The 23,009-nt window shown below is 39.9% G+C and overlaps 1 protein-coding gene and 1 non-coding gene across 5 annotated transcripts in view; both read right to left on the bottom strand.

Annotated features, from left to right (window-relative positions):
• The window catches only part of LOC107383946 (A-type potassium channel modulatory protein DPP6), a 99,081-nt gene that overhangs the window by 5,519 nt on the left and 70,553 nt on the right, over positions 1-23,009 (bottom strand). For all 4 annotated transcript variants that reach the window (XM_015956874.3, XM_054740415.2, XM_015956872.3 and 1 more), the window contains exons 3-16: positions 21,163-21,261; positions 15,441-15,535; positions 14,061-14,135; positions 13,924-13,976; positions 13,566-13,647; positions 7,644-7,764; positions 3,051-3,205; positions 2,584-2,681; positions 2,338-2,464; positions 1,019-1,057; positions 771-878; positions 603-694; positions 467-514; positions 288-400 (exon numbers count right to left, since the gene is read on the bottom strand). In XM_015956874.3, coding sequence (XP_015812360.3) covers positions 288-400; positions 467-514; positions 603-694; positions 771-878; positions 1,019-1,057; positions 2,338-2,464; positions 2,584-2,681; positions 3,051-3,205; positions 7,644-7,764; positions 13,566-13,647; positions 13,924-13,976; positions 14,061-14,135; positions 15,441-15,535; positions 21,163-21,261 — 1,305 coding nt within the window. The remainder of the gene's footprint in view (positions 1-287; positions 401-466; positions 515-602; positions 695-770; positions 879-1,018; positions 1,058-2,337; positions 2,465-2,583; positions 2,682-3,050; positions 3,206-7,643; positions 7,765-13,565; positions 13,648-13,923; positions 13,977-14,060; positions 14,136-15,440; positions 15,536-21,162; positions 21,262-23,009) is intronic.
• trnag-ucc (transfer RNA glycine (anticodon UCC)) lies at positions 3,849-3,920 on the bottom strand. The gene has a single exon. It is a non-coding gene; the product is annotated as a tRNA-Gly (tRNA).

The raw sequence follows: 23,009 nt of genomic DNA, 5'->3' as shown, positions 1-23,009 counted from the left end.
TCTTAAAGTCTATCCTATCACAGAGAAGCTTTTTATGTCACAGCAGAGCTGCTCTCTAAAAATCTAATTAATGAGTGCCTTTGGCCCCCTAATTAAATTAGATTCCTTAGAAACCAGGATGTTGTTTAGGGTCCAAATTATTCCTGTAGCTAATCAGGAGGATCTAGCATCAGCTGTAGGCTGTCTCCTAACTCTCAGCATGACATCAGCTCTCGGTGTGATATTAAAACCTTTTGCTGCTCCCCCGAATGTTGTCACGTGGAGGTTGCAGGTAAAATGATGCTCACCCTTGCAGCTGAGCAGGAAGTACTTCATGTTGTGGCTGAATGAAACGTCCACATAGCCACACTTGAAGTCACAGGACAGGCAGCAGCGGTTAAAATGATGGATTGTGTCAGCGCTGCAAGAGGATACTCTGTAAATATCTTCATCAAAAAGCTCTTGAAGAAGTCTCAGAAGCACCTACCTGTACAAGTGTCGTCGCTTTGGGTCGTCCTCTGTGCTCAGAAAGTATCTGAGAATCATCCGAACGTAACAAAAGATGAAGATTTTGCAGCACTTGCTTGTAAAACATGAAATGTGAACTTGAACTCATCACTTACATGAGATTCTTGACGTGATTGTACGCCAAGATGCTGGTAACGTCCCAGTCTCCGGAAGTCAGGGACTGAAGGATGTCTCTGCTGGAGTTGGGCTGGAAAACAACCACCCATTTAATGCAGAATATCTAAAAGTGCAAATATAAAAAGGGGTTTTCTGTTAGCACGCACCAGTGAGGTGGACATGGAGATGTGGAAAAACTTCCCTCTGCCACCCTGAGGGATCGCCCTGGTGAAAAAGAACTTGTGGCCGTCTTTGGAAAAGAGTGGTGGTTCATTCTGAAAAGAGAAAAGGAGGAAAAAATAAACGCATGTTGTTCCTAAAACATGCCCACAGGGCTTTTTCTTCCCCTGTCCCTCACTTGTTTAGACACGGAGCAAGAACCCTGTTTTATAACCAGCTGATTGATGTCACATACCTGCCGATGCAACCAGCTTTCACTCTCATCTTCGTGTTTCTGAAAAGAAAGAAAAAAATCCAAGCACTTTAAAACAAAATGCATGCACAAGATGGTTTATGAGCCACTTTAAAATAGTTTTAAATACTAATTTTTATTGTTGTGCAATGAAGGTCTCAGAGGAGTTTTCATGATGACAACACAACAATCAGCTAGTTTAGCTGAACATAAAAGAAATGGAAATTTAAAAAGAAATTTCTCCAAAACATAAACACAATCTGTAGATCAATAAAGACCCCCCCCCCCCCCCCCCCCCCCGAATAAACATTTTAGAGACATAAAGAAAAAGAAAAAATGTGTTTTGGAGGTAGCTACATCCTTAATGAAGAATAAAATAGGGATGGGGACTCAGTCAAAAAATAATCTAATTAATCGGAGGCTTAGTAATGAATACATTTTGATTAATCACATTTTAATTGTTCATGGTGATTTACACCAAAGAAAACTTTTTTAAATCAAAAATAATGTAAGTGAGGCACAGATGGCTTACCCACACTTTAATATTTCTGTAACCACAAGGTCTATTTGAAAACTCATTATAAAGGTAACCATTGTGGGATTTGTTGGGATTAGTAAATATTAGTATGTGTGTTATTAATTAAGCATAAATAGACGTGGAACATTGTAAATGTTGTGCACTGAACTGAACACTAGGTGGCAGCAGAGCACTGCTAACATACATAGAGGTGTAGTGTAGAGTTCAGGGGAAGTTCTGCTGAGGGTTACAAGATGAATGCTGCATGTATGCTTGTCCCTCCTGCTGTAATGAAGTTCATATGGATAAAGTTTCTGCCTGCCTGTTTCTACCAACGAGAAAACATGAAAGTACATTTTTTCTCCCATTCTTTTCTTCACAAAGAGCGAGTCATTGTGATTCATTTAATTGTGTTTGGAGCACATTAAAAAGGTTTATATGGTGTCGTAGCCCAGGCTCTGCAGTTTTGTTCGAGGTGCAGCCTGATGAAATTTACTGACATATAGGGCATAAATTATGATGCAAAACATCTCCAGACCCCAATTGGATGGTGCTTGGGGTCAAAGGGTAAATCTTTAAGATGTTTTTTTTTTCAAACTAATTGATTGATGCATTAAATTCCCACCCCTAGAATAAAAGTAATTTTTCTTTTTTTAAACTGCAGGACCCCATCATTTACTGCACAAAATGTACAATAGCACTTTTTAGGAGCTACTTTCACATGTGCAGTGAAGGTTTTACTGTTTTTTTGCTGCAGAAAATGGAAAATAAACCACAGAATCAACCCTAAGGAACAAATGCCCACCTTGATACAGACTCCAGTAGTGGCCTCACACAGTGTGAGGATGGAGTTGTTCTGAGCTCTGTTCAGCCAGTTGACTGCCAGTTTGGTGTTGGTGGCCCATTTCACCATGGTGATGTAATACTCCCTCCTAAAACAACAGAGCGTGAGAATCTATCACACCTCTGACGAGCTCCGCCTCAAAGAAAATCCTGCAGGGATATCTTTTGAGCTCGGTGCACGGCGAGGCGCTGACAGTCTGCTGCTCACCCTATTCGTGGGTCTTCGGGTTTCTTCATCACCACCGTGTGCAAGGGCCCGTGGAGGCTCACCACTGACAGGTGCACTGCAGGGTTTTCTTCACCTGCCTGCAAATTAACATTAAAATAAAACAGGTTTCTGCATCCTGTGGAACAAATCTATAGACACTTGAGGAAAACGATTGTGTGTCTTTCCTGTAGTAAACTTGCAAAAAAGATTATTAAACAAAATTAATTTTGGGAATGGTAGATTTTCTTTCTCTTATACTCCAGACTGTAGAGAAAAGCTGTTTTAATGTTAAAACCCAAACTTCAGCTTTCTATCATTGTTTATATCCTTTGATTTTAGAATAATATAATATAATATAATATAATATAATATAATATAATATAATATAATATAATATAATATAAATAGCAATATAAATGCACCCTGTGTTTGCTGAGCTGCTGTGATGGTCAGGACTGCAGATTTACCTTAGGGTAATGATAGTCCAGGCTGGTTGGATACGGAGTTCCAGTGAAAAATGGGACTTCCATTTTAGGGACCAGCGTGTCATTTATGGTCATGTAGGCCAAACGCAGCCCATCAGGTGACCACCAGTGGGCAATGTGGGTCTGCAAGATCTCCTCTGTTCAGACAACAATGCTCAATTAGAACAAAATAACTTCCAAAACATTTTTTGGGTGTGGGGTGGGGGTGGGGGTCTTTTTTAAGCAAAACACACATAAACTGAGCTTACTTTCTCCAGCAGGGGGCAGAAGAGCTCTTTGAACAAGAATTCTTCTGCAAGAGGTGACCCAAACAAAAACCTCTTCCCTGTACAAAGATCTGATTAACCTTGAGCAAGACATCCCGGCTCTGTTTGTCATTAGGTTATAAACATTTCTGTTGGTAATTCAGAGATGTTTATGTTTTTTTCATTTAGGAGACGCTTTTATCCAAAGCGACTTATAATTTATAATCTATAGGGCATGTTGTGATCTGTGGGGGAAACCGGAGTACCCGGAGGAAACCCACGCACACATGGGGAGAACACGCAACTCCACTCAGAAAGGCAGCAGCCGAGCCGAGTTTCAAACCTGCAATCTTAGTGCTGCGAGGCAACAGTGCTAAACACTGTGCCACCATGCAGCCCAGAAGCATGTTGTTTTCTTTGTTGAAGCATTTTTTTCTACCTTTTTTTTATGTTAACCAAGTTTAATGTTATAACGGTACTGGTTCTGCACAGCCTGAGCTGTTGTTATTTTTGACTTTAAAACACACTAAAACACTGCGTTGGCCGGGAATCGAACCCGGGTCAACTGCTTGGAAGGCAGCTATGCTAACCACTATACCACCAACGCTCTTTTCACCAAAGTCAAGATTGTTGATTCGTAATCATTTGATTGAGTTCTCCAAGTTGAGTGTTGGCGCTCAGCAGGACCTTCAAGGCTGGCATCAAAAGAAAATCCACTCTATTTGTCAATTACTCCGAATTCTGTAAATTCTCTGTTAGAGGTTATTCTTTGAAGGCCTTTCCTTTACATGAGTCAAGTAGCTGTCTACAGAGGCTCATGACTTTAGTTTTTGCTGTGCTTTTAAAGTTTTGCTCCTTTGTGATGAAATATCACCAATTTCAGAAACATGCAGCTTTCCAAACATGAAAGCTGGAAATCGGACTAAATTTATCTCAAGGGGTTCAGATAAAGACAACTGGACTTCCTTGGTTTCTTGAAGACATTTCACTTCTCATCCGAAGGAGCTTTGTCAGTTCTGACTGGAATATGGAAGAGTCACGTTTATAAACTATAGATGTCTGTTGCTTATTGAGCTGAAACTACCTATGAATACCCATGCTCCCTACCCTCGAGGAGTTGTCCAGGTCATTAGGTCCTATTGCGTTAGGATGGTCGTTCTGATTAGATGCAAGAGGGCGTGACCTTGACTGAAACTGAAACTGTTTAGAGCTGCATTGTAGGTGCTAGAAAGGTGAAACCTGAGGCCTCCTCTGTGTAATGTAGATTTTTCACATTTGATAGAAATGGGTCAAGACTGCAGTCCACCTACACCTGAAGGACAGGGGACACACATTTGAAGAAAGTATAAACTATGGCTGCACCCTGCAGTAATCTGAGTAAACAGCGATTTTTGCTCTGCTAAAACAGAGTCACGTGTAAAATATCCACTTGCTTTGATTGCGCATCGCTCACCCAAAAATAAATGAATGAATGAATGAATGAATGAATGAATGAATGAACCCCTCAGATCATTAAATTAAAGGAAAAGACAGAATCGGACATTTTTATTCCAACATAGAAAAATGGATTACTCCTATCATGTCATGTTGCATTTCTGCTACAAAGGAATAATCCCATTAACACAAAACCCATTAGAGCCATCCGTGACACAGTTCACACGCTAGAGCAGAATTTCCCTCAAAATAACTGGCATTTGTAATTACATTTCCTACGCAATCATCACACAGAGCCTCTCTTTGAATAAATCAGCTACTAATAATTATGACAATGCTGGAATCAGAACTGGAAGAAGAAAATAATTCCTATAAACTTCATTAGAAACGACTGAGGAGACACAACTGTTCTCTGTTCATTTTGTAAACAAACTCACATCAAAGTGGTGCATGATTAGGATGTCTGCCCCACATATGCTGCAATCAGAATGTGTCTCACATCACGTTACATGAATCCTAACGCTTCAACATCTGCTGAGCGAGACTGAGGCTCACATGAATTAATTAAAAAGTGCTTGAACACAAAGACGAGTGATGGGAGGTGAAGAGGAGGTGCATTGAGACAGAGCCAGCTGTGCAGCTGACTTAAGGGACTGGTTGCTGATTGGGAGTGCATAGAAGACTTAATAAGAGCTGTTTTAAAATTAATTATAAGCATTTAAATTGTTTGCTAACACGTATTTGGATTGTGGTCGAACAGGTTTCTGATAAAAATAGCTGATTGACGAAAAATCTGATCACTTTAACAGCTTGGACAGAAAAAATATGAAAACCTACTTTTAACTGTTTAATAGATCATAGACTTACAATAATTATACATTTAGTAGATTTGTAATTATGTGATGAAATGTCAACAATTAAAACATTAGGCACTTGCCACCTGTAGTATCTAAGTCCTCCACTAGGGGGAGATAAATGTACATAATGGATTCTGAACAATAAGTTTTTCGAGGAAAATACTAATCCTGTTAAAGAGGTTCTAGAATTTATTATAAATTCCGAGCCACAATGTTGTTTTTAATTCCTAATTAAATAAAAGAAGCAAAAACACTGTAATATAGTCTAGATTTAGGCTTAACCATTAAAAATGTTTCAAATAAAATAAAAAAAAAATATTTAAGCAGATTTACAGAATTTCTACAACACTATTTGGAGACTCGTGAACTTTTTAGGATTTTTATAAAGTCATCCACTGAGTTAGGTATTTTCTAACATGGTGGGATAACAGTGCTGTGTTGGATTGTAGATACCATGTTTGTAGTAATGTGTATCACTTCAACAGCTTATCCTTCAGCTTCTAAAAGTGAATGATTTAGCTGTCAGAACAATTAACATGATATTGAGAGCTTTAAATGAAAACAACCTGGGTGACTGAGAATCTACACAAAATAATTAGACACAGGAACAGTATGTTTTTTGTTGCCACACTCCTTTTCATGTTAACTAATGGGACATTTTCATGAAAAAAATCGAAATGAAAACCCAGAATTTTTTCTAGGTGTTGACTGGGATGCCATTCCACAGCATCATCATGGTTACAGCTTATAAGGGGGCAGAGCTCAACTGTTGTGACTAAATATGGATCTTTCACAGGCTACTGAAGCCACTAGGGATGCACCGATGGATTGGCATTTGATCCCAGTTGGCCGATAGCGCCCCTATCGGTTTTGATCGGAGTCTTCAAAATAGATCAAAGCAGACTGATCAGACCATTTTAGATCAGGTTACATTTCCTTTATTCCCATATTATGTAGTTTGTAGCACTCATTATAATGTTGTAGAAAATTTCTGGCCAATCCACGTGATCGGTATCGGTGATCGGTATCGGTGATCAGCATTCTTTGATATCGGTATCGGTGATCGGCAGCAAAAAACCTGATCTGTGCATCCCTAGAAGCCACTGGCAGTAAAAAGTGAATAATGTTGTTATCTTTAAAAGTGCAGTTTGTAAGAAGTCTACTGTGAAATGATCACAGAACAGTCCATGTCTCAGTCATGTTAGAAGGAAGGTAATACTGGCACAGATTCATTCTCAGCCAGCTGGGAAGTTGTTATATTTTCTCCTTTCGAAAAAACAACAAAAAAGAAAAAAATACTTTATGATAGAAAGCTGAGTTTGTGAAGTTGCAGAATCTTCTGTGAGCTAATGCAGCAGTGCAGGCATTTGTAATTTGACAGCAGCACGCAAAAAGCTCCAGAGTTGTTTAAAGAACCAAAGCCAGTAAACAGGAGTGACGCAGAAGTTGCTTCTAGTACCCCTAAGAAGCCACAGCATCTTTTTGGTTTACTCTATAATTGGATGAGTCAGACTGGAGGCTAGCATTGAGCTAACAATGCTAATGGTGAATCAGAAGCAAATAGTTGGCTCTAAAAATATCTCTAGCTACCTTTGCAAATATCAACAGCTCAATATTACAGTGAAATGTGAGTGTGAAGTGAATAATGAGTCAAACGAGGCCTTTTACGTAATAGCACTATAACAGCAAGCTAATAGCAAGATGGCAAACAACACTCGCTGTAACGCCACAAACCAACTATCATAATAAGTATTGAAAGTGATCCCTACTGTATAACACTCACTCATCTAGAATATTCTGGTGCTGATACGTAACTAGCAACAGCCATGAAACCCGTGGAACGGGAATGGGAGATGTTTTTGCTTAAATAAAATGGACTGCAGTACCCACGTTTGACCACAGGATGTCATTCTTACAAAATGCACCTTTAAAACATGCTCTAAAAAGCATCATGGCTTTGTGCAGGTTGGGGAGGCCTTTCAGCACCACAAACCAAATGTGCAGACTTTGGTTGTGAAAAGCAGAGAAACGTGTCTCACCTTCATATAACCAGTCAGCCAGACCATTAAAGATGACCCCTTCTTTTCCAGAGGAAACCAGGCGGATCGATCGGCTCTCCACTGTTGCTCTGTAGTAGATGTTGTTTTCAAATATGAAGATCTGGGCAAAGACAAACCAAGTGGTGATCATCAATCAATCGTTGCTGTTTGCCAACGATCAATGTGTGTACGGCAAATCCACATAAAGCTTGGCAAACATGCAAGCATTTTCTCGGACATCGATACAAATCCTGGTGCCAACTTTCAGACTGAAAATGCTGCCACATTTAAAGGAACAAAGACACAGCTAGCAGATGAGCCCATAAATGCTCAGCCGAGTATTTTTAGTGCTCCACCTGCTGCCAGTTAGAGGATGATGAATGCGGAGCTGATTGGCGTCTGAGTTAAGGATCTGTGCTGGAGTGACTGGAAAACTTTCAAATTGTTGGGAAGAATAAATATCAGGGGAGAAACCACACACTAAAAATGCTAAAAAGCAATAACAAACCTAGTTTTAATTATCCATTGCTAAAAATCGTATGCTTCACAGAGTTTAATAGTGAACAATGAAATGTGTGAAATCCATTAATTTGTTTCACACTTACTCTGTGATTTTTAAATATTGAAGGGAACAAGAGACCAAAGAGAGTGAGTGAAAGGCTAGAAGAGTCAGTTCAAAATGGCTCAGAGATGAAAGTAGCACCATCAGAGAGGCCCGTGGAGCTCACAGCGGAGACTTTTGACTGATGTTTGTGCATCTCTCAGCTCGCTTATAATATGTTCAGTTTTGTCAAACATTCTTCACGTTAGGCCTCTTTTTCTCCCTCCATACCGTTGTGCCAAAAAGACCTCTCTCATAGGTGAGTGTTGGAGCGTTGACCCAGTCGGGCTGATTGCACTGTCATGGTGGAGTAATTGCTTGTAGTTTAATGAGGAGAAGGCTGCAGGACTCATCTCCTCTCGGTGTACACGCGACGCTCGACTGCACACACGCGCTGATGCAGTGATTAATGATAACTCACTCCAATTCTGATGATTAAAAATATTACACACACTGAAGCAATAATAAAAGAGAAAAGGAACACATCCCGACATCTCTAAGAGACAAAAGATGAGAGCTCGTCTCTATTTTCATGCACTAGCTCCGAGGTCCATTAAATCAAGAGCTGCAGCTACGCTTCTGCAAAAAGAAACAATCAGGTATACAATTACCATATGTAAATGAATCTGCTGTCTCCCCTCGCCTGGCAAGGTCTCAACACCAGCTCAAAATCTTAGTATTTTCTCCCACAAATGAACCTATTATCTGAGTAATTATACAACGAGAGCAATCACGGGAGAAGAGACAGAGCTCTGAAGACCTAGCTGATGAAACACGGGCATGTTGGTGTTCTGAGCTCCACAATCTAAACAGAAACTCATTTCCAGAGAACAAGGGGGAAAAAGGGAGTAAACAAAAGAATCACATAAGAGGTTATTAGGTGCTCGAATCAATTGCTTTTTTTCTTCCACCAAAACTTATAAATGGGTAGTTTAGTTTCTGTCATCCAGAGACAATTTAGTTTATCTGCTGTTTGAGAAGAGACAAGCTGAAATGGTGCAAACAAGAGGAAACGCTGAGTTTGTTCTAACTACACTCCTTCATTCTTTGTGATCGTGATGGAGAAACTAAAGCGGCAGAGCCACAGACAAAATAAACAAATCAAACATATGAAGATTTCATTTACAGGATTAAATATCTGGTTTTCAGGATTTATTGTCTTGATTTTCAGTCAATCCATCTAAAAATATGATTATGATGATGATGATGATGATGATGATTATTTGACATGGACACAACAATTACGTTGGACAAACCAGATGCATTGTTTCAGTGTGTTAGCACAAGTACTAATTTGTCCATAGGCACCTTTTCTAAGAAGTAGAACATATAAGATACAAACAAATCAAAGAAATCAAAGAAATATATAAAAATTACAATTTTCAAAAATAGAAAATAAAAAGTATTTTAAGCAGCAGATTAAACAAGTTTAAAACTATTCATGTGGACATTGTTGTTTAGACTTTGGCCATTTTTTGAGTCCTTTGTTAAAAACTTTACTGTCATTTTCTAATTGTAGCTCGGTAGGTAGGGAGTTCCACAGTTCCCTTTTACAAAAAGAGCAGACTGGCCAAAAGAAGTCTTGCGCCAAGCTCATGTTTTCTTTCTTAATCTCCTTTACAAACCTGTAACAGACCCTCCTCTCTGGTTCTTCAGAGCCTCTTTTATTATATGAGTGTTTTATTAGATTCTCTACGTTTTTTGGGAAACATACAAAAACTATTTTCTGAAAATGATTTGAAATTAAACAAAGAGACACTTTTGTGATAGAAAGAACTCCCTCTTGGTTTCAAGGGCTTCTGGGTGAATGTTTATCAAAATTCATTCAGTAATAAACTCTAAACAGTTCAAGGTTGATGATAGAGTTTTATCAAATCAAACTGAACTCAGTGCCCTAATGTTGCACACAGACATTTGTGTTCAGTCTAACGTGCTTTAGATTATTTATTTGGGGTGAAGAGACACACAAACATTGAATTTTTGGTTCGATTTCTTTGCTTTGGTTGAGATCCTGCTCCTTCACATTAACCACAATATGCTGGAGAATTTAAATCTATACTATGCAACTTGTTCTTATTTTATATTCATTTTCTGGAGCCAGTATGTGCTAAAATGACCCTTTACATGGTTAATGAAATGTCACTCTGACTCCTACCGCCCTCTGTGCCCAGCATACTGCACTTACAACTTCAGAGTGGCAGGCCACCACCTGTTGGACTTAGAAAAAATTGAGCGGACATGCCTGGCACTGCATTCTGTTTCCAGCACGTTAGCTGCATGTTTTAGATCATGAACACCACCAATTTGTTTCATTTAGTGAAGAATCACTTCTGTAGAGACTAATGAAGGCTGGGGAGACATTTCAATTAAGTCTTTTAATTCTTCTGCTTCTGCATCAGTATGGAGACACGCAACACCCTTATCTGTCATCTTTGAGCCCACTATTTTAAACATGCATCGGACGAGACGGAGAGTGCAAGCTTGTGATTGGCCAGGACGCTGCTTACCTTAAAGAGCAAGTAACCCCCACATCAACTTGTTTTTGCTGATACACTATATAAACGAGTGTCTAATCGTGCTGCAGACACATGCAGTCAATAATTTGGCACTTTAGTGCATCTTAATTAAAATTTTAACATTCTGCCTAAAACTGTCAGTTTTAGTAATTTAATTTTGCTATCACTATTGGCTAAGAAGGTACCCTATGATGTAAGCTGGTACATTATGGTGTCAAAATGTCATTGTGAGCCTGTGTGTGTGTATTTGTTAGTGGCTCTGCCTTCTCATTCTGCCAGGCAACAGCATTTGTTGTGTTTTTCAAACAGGAAGTGCGAGTGGAGACTCTGGCAGGGGGTGCTTGCTCTTTAAATTTGTCAATAGGACTGCCATTGCCCCCTCAAAGAAATAAAAACAGAGCCGAAGAGCCGAAGACAACACGGAACAGCTTGAAGAACACCTCACGAAAAAACTCTAAAATTAAGAACCTTTTATTCACCCGTAACTGGAGAATTGTAATGATACACAGCAAGCGTTTTATTCGTGGATGGAAATGAGGGAAAACATGGGTTTATGTTTATTTATGTTTATGTTTATTTGTTTAGCGGACGCTTTTATCCAACGCGACTTACAATTTATAACCTATAGGGCATGTTGTGATCTGTGGGGGAAACCGGAGTACCCGGAGGAAACCACGCATGCATGGGGAGAACACGAAACTCCATGCAGAAAGGCCACAGCCGAGTTTCGAACCTGCAACCTTCATGCTGCGAGGCAACAGTGCTAACCACTGCGCTACCATGCAGCCAAAGGTTTAGAGGTGGTGAGCACATGAAGAGGTGGAGAAGAATGAGGGACAAAATTGTCTGGGTTTAAAAGTATCTGAAATACAAAAAGCACAGTAGAAACACAATCGTAAATGCACAGTTTTAGACTGGATACATGACAGGATACCCCAGAAAAGCGTTACGCTCTCTGTTGTCCTGGCGGGGAATTGCTAAGCAACACTCCGCAGGTGATGGAGTCAATGCGTGTCTCCCTGGTGGAGCTGACGCAGAAGCATAAACTAGGCTTCAGATTAAAGTGCAAAAAAGATGAAAGTACAGTGAATAGATAAGTTTTGCTTTTGGCTATACTAAATGAACACTAGGGGGTGCTAAAAGCAAGACAAAATTGCCAAGTGTGCCTTTAAATGCAACTGATACTTCTGTAAAAAAAACTAAAACTATAAGATTTAGTTTTAGAAAAATATGAAACCTATTGGAACCTAAATTAAATCAAAAATGACACTAAGGTATAGAGCGCCATCAAAATAAGATTTGTGTCCTCGGAGAATTCTTTTGTTTTTGCTGTTTTGACACTTAAATGTCAAAATCAGGCTGCAAAACAAGTCTTTGTGAAAACAGGTAATGAGTCATTAGGATTTTGCCCCACTTTTCTTTGCAACAATTCTGCCATGTCGGAGTGTTTATCCCGCACAAACAGCCTGTTTAAGGTCAAAGGTCAGACATTTTCATTCAGGATTAGTTGCTATAGAGCAGGATTTATGATTGCATCATTTACAGCAGGCGGTCCAGGTCCTGAAGCAGCAAAGCAGCCCCAGACCATGACACTACCACCACCATGCTGGACTGTGTTTTTCTAACGTCAACTAAAACTGCAGCAAAAATCTCAAGTTCGGTTGTATAAAAAAATAAGTTACCTGAGTGACTCATGTGGTGGGCTGCACACCTGGGTTAGAGCAACTAAACTGTGTGAGTCTAAACCTAGCCAGAGCCATTCAGGAATAAATGAGAATGAAGTCAACAGTGAAAGTGTGTATAAAGCATTCTGGGTAATTACTAGGTGGTTCAGGTTCTGGTTCACAACTTTATCCGGTGACAGATTTGCATCACAGCTCTGCAGCTTCTGCTGGGAAGAATTATTCGGGATGAAGCAAATTCCAGAGGATTTATCTTCTTCATTTTGCTGTATTATTTTCGTAAATGTTTTACTTATCATTTGACTACCCCAACATTATTCCAAATGTGGTAACTTAGAATATTTGGTGGTTTTCTGCAGGATTTATTGTCCTTGAAAGCTAAGACACTTCTCCTCGTTTCTGAACTGTATTCCACCTCAGTAAAATACTCGTAGGTTTTACAGAGCATTCTGTGGGTGTTTCAGAGCAAAATCTCATGTAATTGTTAGTTAAACCAATAAATGCAAGATAATTTTAAGGTTCGTAGCCGTAAAACCCTACACACACATAATTAAACACTGGCAGTCCTTTAGCTTTATGCAGTTTTAGCTGAAAACACTTTTACAGCACACTGAAATAAATACATTTTTCATTTGGATGTTTCCTTTTGCACACTTCTTTGGGTCTTGCATTATTATTTGACGTAAATTACCTGATTTAATTTAAATTTTGTGCACTAGATTTCTGAAACTAAGCTTTAGACATTGAATAGCTCCTTGAAGTTGAATCAAAAAGCCAACTTGTCCTGGTTTCCCCAAAATGTATTAGTTTATGATGACTCAGACGGGTCTTTTTTGAGTCAGAAGAGCACAGACAAGTTAGTCCCTGCTCTATTTTTGAACTCCCGGTATCTTCAGACCGTCCAACCCGCTGAGGCGCCATCTGCCACAATCAGCTCCTGAGATATTGAATTCAGCCATCTTTGATGAAGGTCAGAGCAAATCAAGTTGCAACTACAACTCCTAATCCTGCTATAACGAGAGAATAAACCTATTATTACCTCTTAAATCCACTGTGTCACATCATTCCTGCAGATCTGAGAAATCTGAGTGTTCTGCGTAATCTGGGGGTTCAGCCTGCTTACCAGCTGCTGGCCCTGAGGTCCCCATCCAGCAAACTGCAGCACAGCTTCATGCACCTCGGGGGGATTCAAAGACCAAGTTTCCCTGTGGAAAAATGAATAAAACACATTTTAAAACAATGCTCCTAACATTTGATCAGGCATATACTGTACAACAGTGTCAAAATAAATAGATACAGATGGATTAAGAGCTGAAAACTGGTCAGGAAGAAGACGGACCATAAGAATAAACCGAATGGTAAGCCTTTCCTAAAAGTCAGACACATGGCACTGATGTGACGTCAGTGAACTGACGACATAAGGTCAGAGTAAGGACAGAAAATCTGATCACGGATCTGTGAGGAGAAAGAGAAGCTCTTACTGTGTTATGAGGCTGTAAATGATGTACTTGGCCATGTAGGAGTGCTGGTAGATCTGTGGAAAGGAGCGGCATCACCGTCACAGAGGGGCAAAGCTTTTAAATGAAATAACTGTTCCTAGAAAGGTGGATTTGTTTACCGGTTTTAGATCAAAGGCAAACAAGACATGCTGCATGTCTGGAGACACCTGATACTTGGCAGCTCTGGATCGGTACTGGATGGGGTTGAAATAAGGACGACACAAACATCACAGCAAGTACACACTCAGAACTGCTTTGTTATTTAGAAAAGGTCATAGGAATATTTTTTTATTGCAAATGTGTTATTTATCTGTTGTATCAGACCCTTCTGAGCATAAAAGTGCTTGTTTTTCATTGATTATTAGGATTATATAACAGCTCTGCTTTAACACAGTAGGCGAGGCTTTTGTAGTTTTGATAAAGCTGAGTGTTTTTGCTATTTTCATCACATGAACTAGTCTTTTTGTGCAGGTTACATAAAATCCAGCCTTTTTGGAACTCACATTAAAGAGTTCTCTCAAAAGAATCAAAACTGGTACACAATGTGCATGAAGTGCCAACACTTACAATTTGACACATAGGATAATGGAAAACTTCTATGTACAGATGCAATATGTAAGAATGATGTAATAACGACATCCTGTGGTCAAATGTGGTTACTACAGGCTATTTTTCTACGGAAAAACTTATTTTCTCACCATCGTTCACGAGTTTCATGACCGTTGCCATTTACAGATCAGCGCCAGAAGATTGTAGATGACAAGTAAACACAAATCGTAGATAAGTTGGTAACTAGACAACTATATTGTCTTATCTAGTGTTAGCACTTTTGGTGTTTTATGGTAGGAAGGACTTACTACACTTATTACAGTAATATTTTTTACATATATTTTTTTCAGGTCGCAGGTGCAGCAGCCTAAGTAGGGAGGCCCAGACTTCCCTCTCCTGAGCCACTTGGGCCAGCAGCAGATCTACTTCAAGCCCATCCTGGATGACCAAGCTTCTCATCCCATCTCTAAGGTAGAGCCCAGCCACCCTGGGGAGAAAACTCATTTCAGCCGCTTGTATCCGCGATCTCGTTACTCGTCACTACCCAAAGCTCAAAACCATTGGTAAAGGTAGGAACGTAGATGGATGTAAATCGAGAGCTTCGCCTTCCGGCTGACCACGACAGATCGGTACAACACTCGCATCACTGCAGATGAAGCACCAATCCGTCTATTGATCTCCCAATCCAACAGGACCCCGAGATACTTCAACTCCTCCACTTGAGGCAGGACAACCCCCCAGCCAGCTGAGAATAATCCGTTTCTATGTAACCTTCCTTCCAACATGATTGAGACTGTTTTGTGACTATTTCACTGTAAGATTCTTACATATTGCTCCTTTAAAAAAATACACTTTTTGGGATTTTATAAAGAAAACATTTGTTCAACTTATAATGTGATTATAAAATCTGAACAACTCATTGTTTTTATCTTCATGTGAATCATACTCACAAACAGCTGATCAGGTACGATGAGCCTCGACTTGTTTGTGTCAAAATTCAGCTCAATAACATCTCCATCCCTCGATCGAAACAGCAGTTCATTGTCTGTAAATGTCAACGAGAAAAAAAAACATTGTATTGTCTATTTCAAACATGTTCTATACCTCGTTTACATTGGTTTATCTCATTTCTTGTTTTGTTGCGAACCTGCAGGGGTTTCTTCCCCACAAAGTCCTGTGATGGTCTGTATATTTCTTTATATTTTAGAAATTTTCAGCACACACACACTTCCTGTTTTATTTTGAAATGAGTTCTTATTGTATTTTCCTGGTTTGTTCCACTTAAAAAAAGTCAAAGTCAGTTTTATTGTCAATTCTACCACATGTGCAAGACATACTCAAGAGATCAGACATACAGGGCAAGACGCATGACAAGAATTGGTGACTGTGGTCCTTCGCAACACGAGTCACGCTACCTTAAAAGATGAAAAGGGAATTACATGAGGATAAATTGGGGGAGGGGAAAAAAAGGCATACCAGAGTTCCTCCCGGCAGGGCGTAGCTTTATTATGCAAAAAAAAACAAAAAAAAAAAACGCCTCAAACATATAAGCACGAACATCACAGTTCACAACATGAGACTCCGATAGGGAGGCGGGGGGGGGGGGGGGGGGGGGGGGCGCTGTGTGACGCTCAGCCAGCTGTATCCACAAGAGGGAGGGAGATCTTGGAGGAGCGCAGAGCACATTTGAGTTCCTGCAGGTTGATGACCTCGCTAGGTAGAAGTCCACAATTTGAAGGCGGGGAAGTAGGACGGGTTTTCACAACATCTGTCTGCATTCCTTCCTTCGTGGGGGTTGTTGTTAGCAACTCAAGGCTGCCTTGGTGTCAGAATTGGATAACAAGACTTTGTTTGGGTCAGGCAGAGATAATTTTCCTCTCTGCCTTGAAGTCTATTGATCATTCAAGTCCTCCAGTGAAACCAATTTAGGTACTAATCATCCCCACACCGTTCGGTGACCCTCTCCGAGATGACATCCATTTTGCGCACTAATACCGGTAACGCAGCAAGGACATTGTCCAGCTTACGATTCACCTCGAGCAACGTCCCAGTCTGTGAGGTCACTGCCCGGGCGGTGCTTTCAGTGGGTGCGGGTCGAACTCCATTCGCTCCCGTCTCCCCAAAAACCATCATTCACTCAGTGCACATGCTCCAATGTTTTTAATTAATCAGAGATTTTCTATTTCAGAGCTTAAATGTATCAGAATTTCTTTTTCTTTATAATTCGGATCGATTTGGGGCTTTTAAGTTTGATAACATTCCTCCTGCTACACTTGTTTGACTCCCATCTGCAGGAGAACCTCTTGGACTTTAATCTTGCAGCTGTGTCCCCTTCTTATAACACTCAGCCCACTAAATATAACCTATAACAGGACGGTTCTATATGCAGTAACATCATCAGCAAAATGTGAAAAGAACATAAGAGCACCTTAGATTGTTTTAAATCTAGTTTGTGCACGTCTCTGAATTCTCAGAAGGTCATATTTATTCATACAGTCATATTAGGTGGACGTGTCTTTATTATAAGAAACCTTTAGTTTCATTCATATGTGACTTTAAGCATTAAAATTCCAAATTTTTATATAGATTTGGACAAAATAATAAAGTTTTTGTGCAAAATGCTGTATGCAGTGTGCAAAGAGAAGGCATGGGTTTTTCAACACTGACATTAAATCTTTTTTACTGGAAAAATAAGAGATTTTGTGTTGAAAAAGTAACAAAAAAATGCAGCTTTTTTTTCTGTCCATGAACCCAAATTGCTCTCTCTAAATATTCTGAAAGCTGAATGAAAAACAAAAACTCTCAGAGCGTTCAAGGAGCACCCACAGGTTTTTCCCTGCCCAAGGACTGAATCTGTCTTCAAAATAATGGAGCTTAAATATTAAATATTTTCATGAAGGAACTTGGTTTTCTTAAAATGAATTATTCAAATGATCTTTGTTGCAATCTAATGTTTTTATTCTTCATGGAAGCTGGAGTAAAGCAAGAAAATTGGCAGAATTTAGATCTAACTTATAAGATTCTAAACCAGCGAGGGCCTAGCCCTGGTTGTATGTTCTGTTATATCAAAAATACGGACCGTGGCGCCAATTTGTCTTTGAAATCAATGTGAAGGTTGGAGCTTTGTCTCTGCAGACCGCTGAAGCAAGATGTGATCAAAGAGTAACGAGGATCAATTACACACACACACGGCTGTGAGTGAAGCCCACAAAATATTGATGAGAGCCGCTCGAGTGTGAGGTTGTCCCATTGGGTTTATCTATCAGAAGGTCATTAGCCACGAGCGGCACTTTGATTGCATTAACTTAACTGACAAGTGCAATGTCACACAATTGATTGGTGGAGTTTCGTCAGGTGCAGAAGGCGCTTTCATCAGGTTTGTAAATGAAGGGCACAGACAAGAATGTAATTAGTTATATGATAATAAGCTGGTAATGTAAGTAATCAGAGGCTCAATCTGCAGCAGCAGAACACGAGGACAGATGTAAGGTCGTAATGTTTCGGTGCACGACACCAATGGCTGCAATCAGATGAGCAGAAATGGGAGTTTTTGTGAAGAAGCTGCAAGAAAGTCTTTATGTGACATTTACTGTCAATTTATAGCAATTAAATAACTTAAGAGAACCCATATTTCTGTAATTCAGCCTCAAAAATTGTGACAAATATTCAAAAAAAAGTATAATTCTACATTGTAATAGGATGTTTTCTGGAGCTTTAGGTGTCCGGTTACCCCTAGAAAAATTTGCTAACTCTAACTTTCTCTGCTTCTAAAGATATAAGAATCCTTAACAGTTTGGCTATTCACATGAAAAATCTTTTTGCAAAGTTACAAAACATCTTTTCCAGAAGCACTCAGTGGAGTTCTGCTGTCTTTTGTCCTTTTTTTGGTGCAGCCGAGACGTGAAGTAAAGATCACGAAGCTCAAATCAAACAAGCCCTGAAACTATTGGACAAAAACTTTAACTCGTGCATTTCTTTCCCCTTGGAAATCATAATTAAAGCAGCACAAGGTGTTTTATGGTTTGTCTCACTGAATTTCAAACACAGATCATATTCTTAGCCTAGAAATCTAGATGAACAGCAGCTGTAGCTAAATGATTCTGCTGTGCATGTAGGTCTAGCCACGCCCCATTGGAACCTCCTCAGCCCTGACCATTCGGGTGGTGGGCCAATCACAGCCCTCTATCAGTTTGGTGGGTGGGATGTTACTGTGACTGAGTGAAACTAAGATGGTGACGGTTCGTTGCTTTGACATTAACTTTGGACTATATATATAAACTTGGGATTTTCTGAGCAGACAGAGGTACTCAAGTCCTCCATTTAGAAGAAGGATGTATTTGCGTCTTCTTTGATGGTGTATGGTGGACTGCCCCGTTGACTGACATTCGTAGTGGAGATTATGTCACGTTGTTTGGTGTCCAATAGAACGTGGAGACAGTTTGGAAGACAACTGTAGATTCTGCCCTGCAACTGAGAGCCATCAATGAGTCGTAGCCACATTAGATATTATAATATTATATATAAATTATGATATCCATCTTTTGTGTTTCTCCTTTCTGTTAATCAGTCAATCAGCTAAGGTGATTTTTGTTCATCTGTTGTAATTTATTCTATAACGGGCTGCATCATGGCACTGTTACTGTGCAGCAAGAAGATTAGCATGTTCTCCTCGTGCATGCAGGATTTATAGGTATGTTCGTCCACAGTCCACAAACATGCATGTCAAGTTAATTGAAGACTCCAAATGGTCCCTGGAGTGTGAGTGAGTGGGTGTCTGACTGTTTCTTTATATCTGTGTGTCTCTATGATGGACTGGGAAGGTGACCTGTCCCCAGTCTCTTGCCAGTGACTGCAGGGGTTAGGCCCCAACACCCTGTGACGCCAATATGGAAAAAGCTGATGACTGAAACTGGAAATTAGACTTCATGAATAAATCTGACACATTTACATTATGTAAAGACTTTTTTTATATAAATTAAGAAGAGTAAAGGAAGTCTGCCTTTGCATAGTGAGGATGCAAGCAAGCAAACTGTGTTAACTCTCGCTTACTGAGTTTTACTTGAAATTTTTGTTAATGAATTGGAATAATTACCAAGCTCCAGACGGTGATTCAAAAAGTTGTTAACTCAGTTTGGAAGTTGCCTCAGATCAAACATCTTTATTACTTTCATGTAATTTAATGCACTGTTATTGCTTTGCAAGCAATTAATTTGATTAAAGTTATTCATTAAAACTAAAATAATTTACTTTCAACGGTAAAATTAAAAAATACTCATTAAAATCTGTTAGAGCCCAGAGAGAGAGAAGCTGCATGTTCAGTGGTGAAGCTGTGCTCCTCCTGGACACCAGAGGGCGCTGAGTTGCTGACCTGACGCGAATCAGGTGACTGAGCAGGACCTTACAAGCAGAAGTTGTAAGCAGAATGCCTCATTCCCATTTCTACCAGGTCGGCCCTACCCGGACAGCTCCAGTCGGCCCCAGCCTGGCCCGGTAGATTCCACACATCCTTGCTTAGGTATGCAAGGAATGCAGTCAGAGACATTTTCAGCTTCTAAGTAATCAGCATGATAACGAATGATGATCAAATCAAATCAAAGCTTTATTTATAAAGCACCTTCTGCAACCCTGTCAGGAAGCCAGGAAGCCCAAGGTGCTGAATGATGAATTGAGCATGCCTTAAGCCCATGTGGGCTGATTCTACTCACCAATCAGAGGCTTGCTCTAATGGAAGGTGTGAATTTGCTGACTGATAAGCCGGCTTATCGGTCAGCTGTGGGTGTGTTGGCCCTGGTCAGCCTGAAGCAGACCACCTCAGAAAGAGGGCTGAAAAACAGTCTCATTGCACCCTGAAAAAAGGCAGGCCACCAAGATATGTAATGCTATCCGGGCCGGGCCGACCAGGTACAGATGGGAATGGCCCATTTTTTAACTTAAGTCCTCATCCTGTTGCATCTGTTTGCTGCAGAAACACAAGCTGTGTGATGCATCTTCATGTTTTATTACCTGCTTGATTTTTAAAACACAAAATTCTCAGTTTTGTTAGTTAAAGAAACACTTCAGCTTAATTGGGATGAGGAATCTGGAGAGTAAATGCACTCATCTGCTTTGTTTATTATGTAAACTAATTCATGCTGAAAACAGCTCATTTTTATTTTTCATCTGCTTGTTTTCATCCATTTGTCTGAACCCTAGCAGCTTCCTAACTGTCTCAGCTCTCCTCTCTGATTTCACAGATCAAACACTGTTTAACCGAAGACACCCCATAATTGCACACCACACTCGGCAGAACTATTTTCAATTATTCATGAAATTTAAAGGGATCTAGACGTCCCCGAGGCTACCTGACTGAAATCTCTAATTTTTCACAGTTGGAATTTGATGTTTTATTCAGCAACTTTGAGTTTTTAATTGAGGCATTTGGAGTCGTAGGTCTAAATGTAGTTGTTTATTTTATTTTTAGATGAATGCTATCTCACTGCCGGTGTCTACTTATCAGTTCCAGTGCACTGGACTGGACGTGAGTTTGCCCATGGAGGTGTACGTCTTTTAGAAGAAACTTGTCAGATTTGAATACCGGTGGTTTATTGTGATGGGAGGAGCAGAAATGTCAAAGTGCCTGAACGTCTGTTGTGTTTTGACAAAGGAAGTCAGATTTTAAATGTCAAAACATACCGCTGAGCCACTTAGCATCTGGATCGTGGATGTGGAGGTCCAGACCGAAGACGTCTTCGATGGTTACTTTCTTCTTAAGAGCGAGGCTGTCATCTTCACCTGTCGAGAGAATCACACATGGGTAAATAAATAAACAAACATCCTGGTGAAGTTTCAGGTTGATCAGTTTTGAAAGGAAGGGAAGATGAGAATTTCCTCTCTGCAGATACTCGAGTTGTTCCTAAGCAAATTAGAATAAAACACAAACAAGAAATGGACCCCTCGTGCTGCTTCGATGGTCTGACCAGCTGAGTTTGTCAGCAGCAGGCTGGTGACTTCTTCCCAACCCTGCAGCTGGCAGCAGAACAGCAGGTGGATCTGAGCAGAGAGACTTCAGATTTGATTGAGGAAACAAAATAAATGTTTTCAACCTTAGAAACAACAGTTATGACAAGAACTGACAGTCTGATCTTATCCTACAAAATCACCAATTAGATTACTCGACAGGACTTGGGTTGTGTGCGAGCAGAGAGCGTGTGAAAACCCTGTCAGACAAACGTTTATCAACTTAAAAATCCGAGGAATTGTCTTGTCTTGGCGAGGCGGGTGAGAAATCTATTTATCAGCAGGAGGATTGTAGCTGTGATGCTACGGTGATCTGACAACAGGCCTGGAGCTATTACTGCATCAGCATCCCCATTAAATGGGCATGCATGACATTACGCATTAAAAGGCCCATTATCCAGCGAGACGATGACCCCACCTCTGGCTCAAAATCAGCCATCCAAAGACGCCATGTTGTCTTTTAAAAAGCGTGCGCTGCCCTGATGAGCGAAAAACATTAAAAAAAACGCTGCAAGAAGGAGCAAGATGATCTGTGTGTATTAGAGCTGCTAAACAGATGTGTGCAGATACTTTTCTCTCTCGTTACCATGGTTACGGGTCGATTATTAGAGCCTCATGAATGTAACAGACCTCAGTAACATTTGGTGGAACATTTGTCTCAAAAATTACACAAATTTCCTTGTTTATTAATAATAAAAATTTTTTTTACTTGCTACATTTGGGATTCCCAAAACACACAACTCAATCTTTATAATCAGCACTAAGCTGATTTCTTAATGCGGCCAAAGAAACTCCACAAAGCCAAAATCTTCATCTGTGGACGTGAATGTAATCAATTCAACCATTTTTTTGGTACGTTTCTCTTTCACAAACGATCAATTCTGTTTGTTCTCCTTCTGCTGTTGTGGGTTTATCCGACAGAAAAATAAAATTATTAATATTATTAAATACAGCTTTTGGGATAACATGAAACCATAGCCTGTTTCAGATCAAAATAAAAATTTTGAAAAGCATTTTTAACATTATGATTTTACTTATTTAAAGAAAAAGAGCTATTCAAACCATCCTCACCTTATCTGAAAACATAGTCACCTTCTTGTTGAAGGTCCTATATCATGCAAAATCCATTTTTGGAGCTTTTGATATTGTAATTTCTAATAAAATAAACCTCCAAAAAAGTGTTTGGCTTTACGCATGCGTTTTCCTGTCTCAGCTGTAGCTTCTCTTCAGATCTGCTCAGCCATTGCAAACGGATGGATGGAGCAGGTTTCTGTCAGCATGCATCACTCCTCCCCATTCAGGTAGGGAAGAATCTGCATCCGTCTTCCCCAGGGGACTCATTTATCAAGCTTGCTTACGCACAAAGCGGAGTCGGAAAACTGAGTAAGCAACTTTCCACGCAAACTTTGGGATTCATGAAAAAAGTTAGCGGAAAAATGTGAGCAACTTAAAGTTAGACTAAGGACCTGGCTTACGCACATTTTTGACATGGAGAGCGCCTGCAGTGCTGCTGCTGAGAAGGA

Source organism: Nothobranchius furzeri, chromosome 11, assembly GCF_043380555.1.
Source record: "Nothobranchius furzeri strain GRZ-AD chromosome 11, NfurGRZ-RIMD1, whole genome shotgun sequence".
Lineage (NCBI taxonomy): Eukaryota > Metazoa > Chordata > Actinopteri > Cyprinodontiformes > Nothobranchiidae > Nothobranchius > Nothobranchius furzeri.
This window is presented reverse-complemented; position numbering and strand designations above follow the sequence as displayed.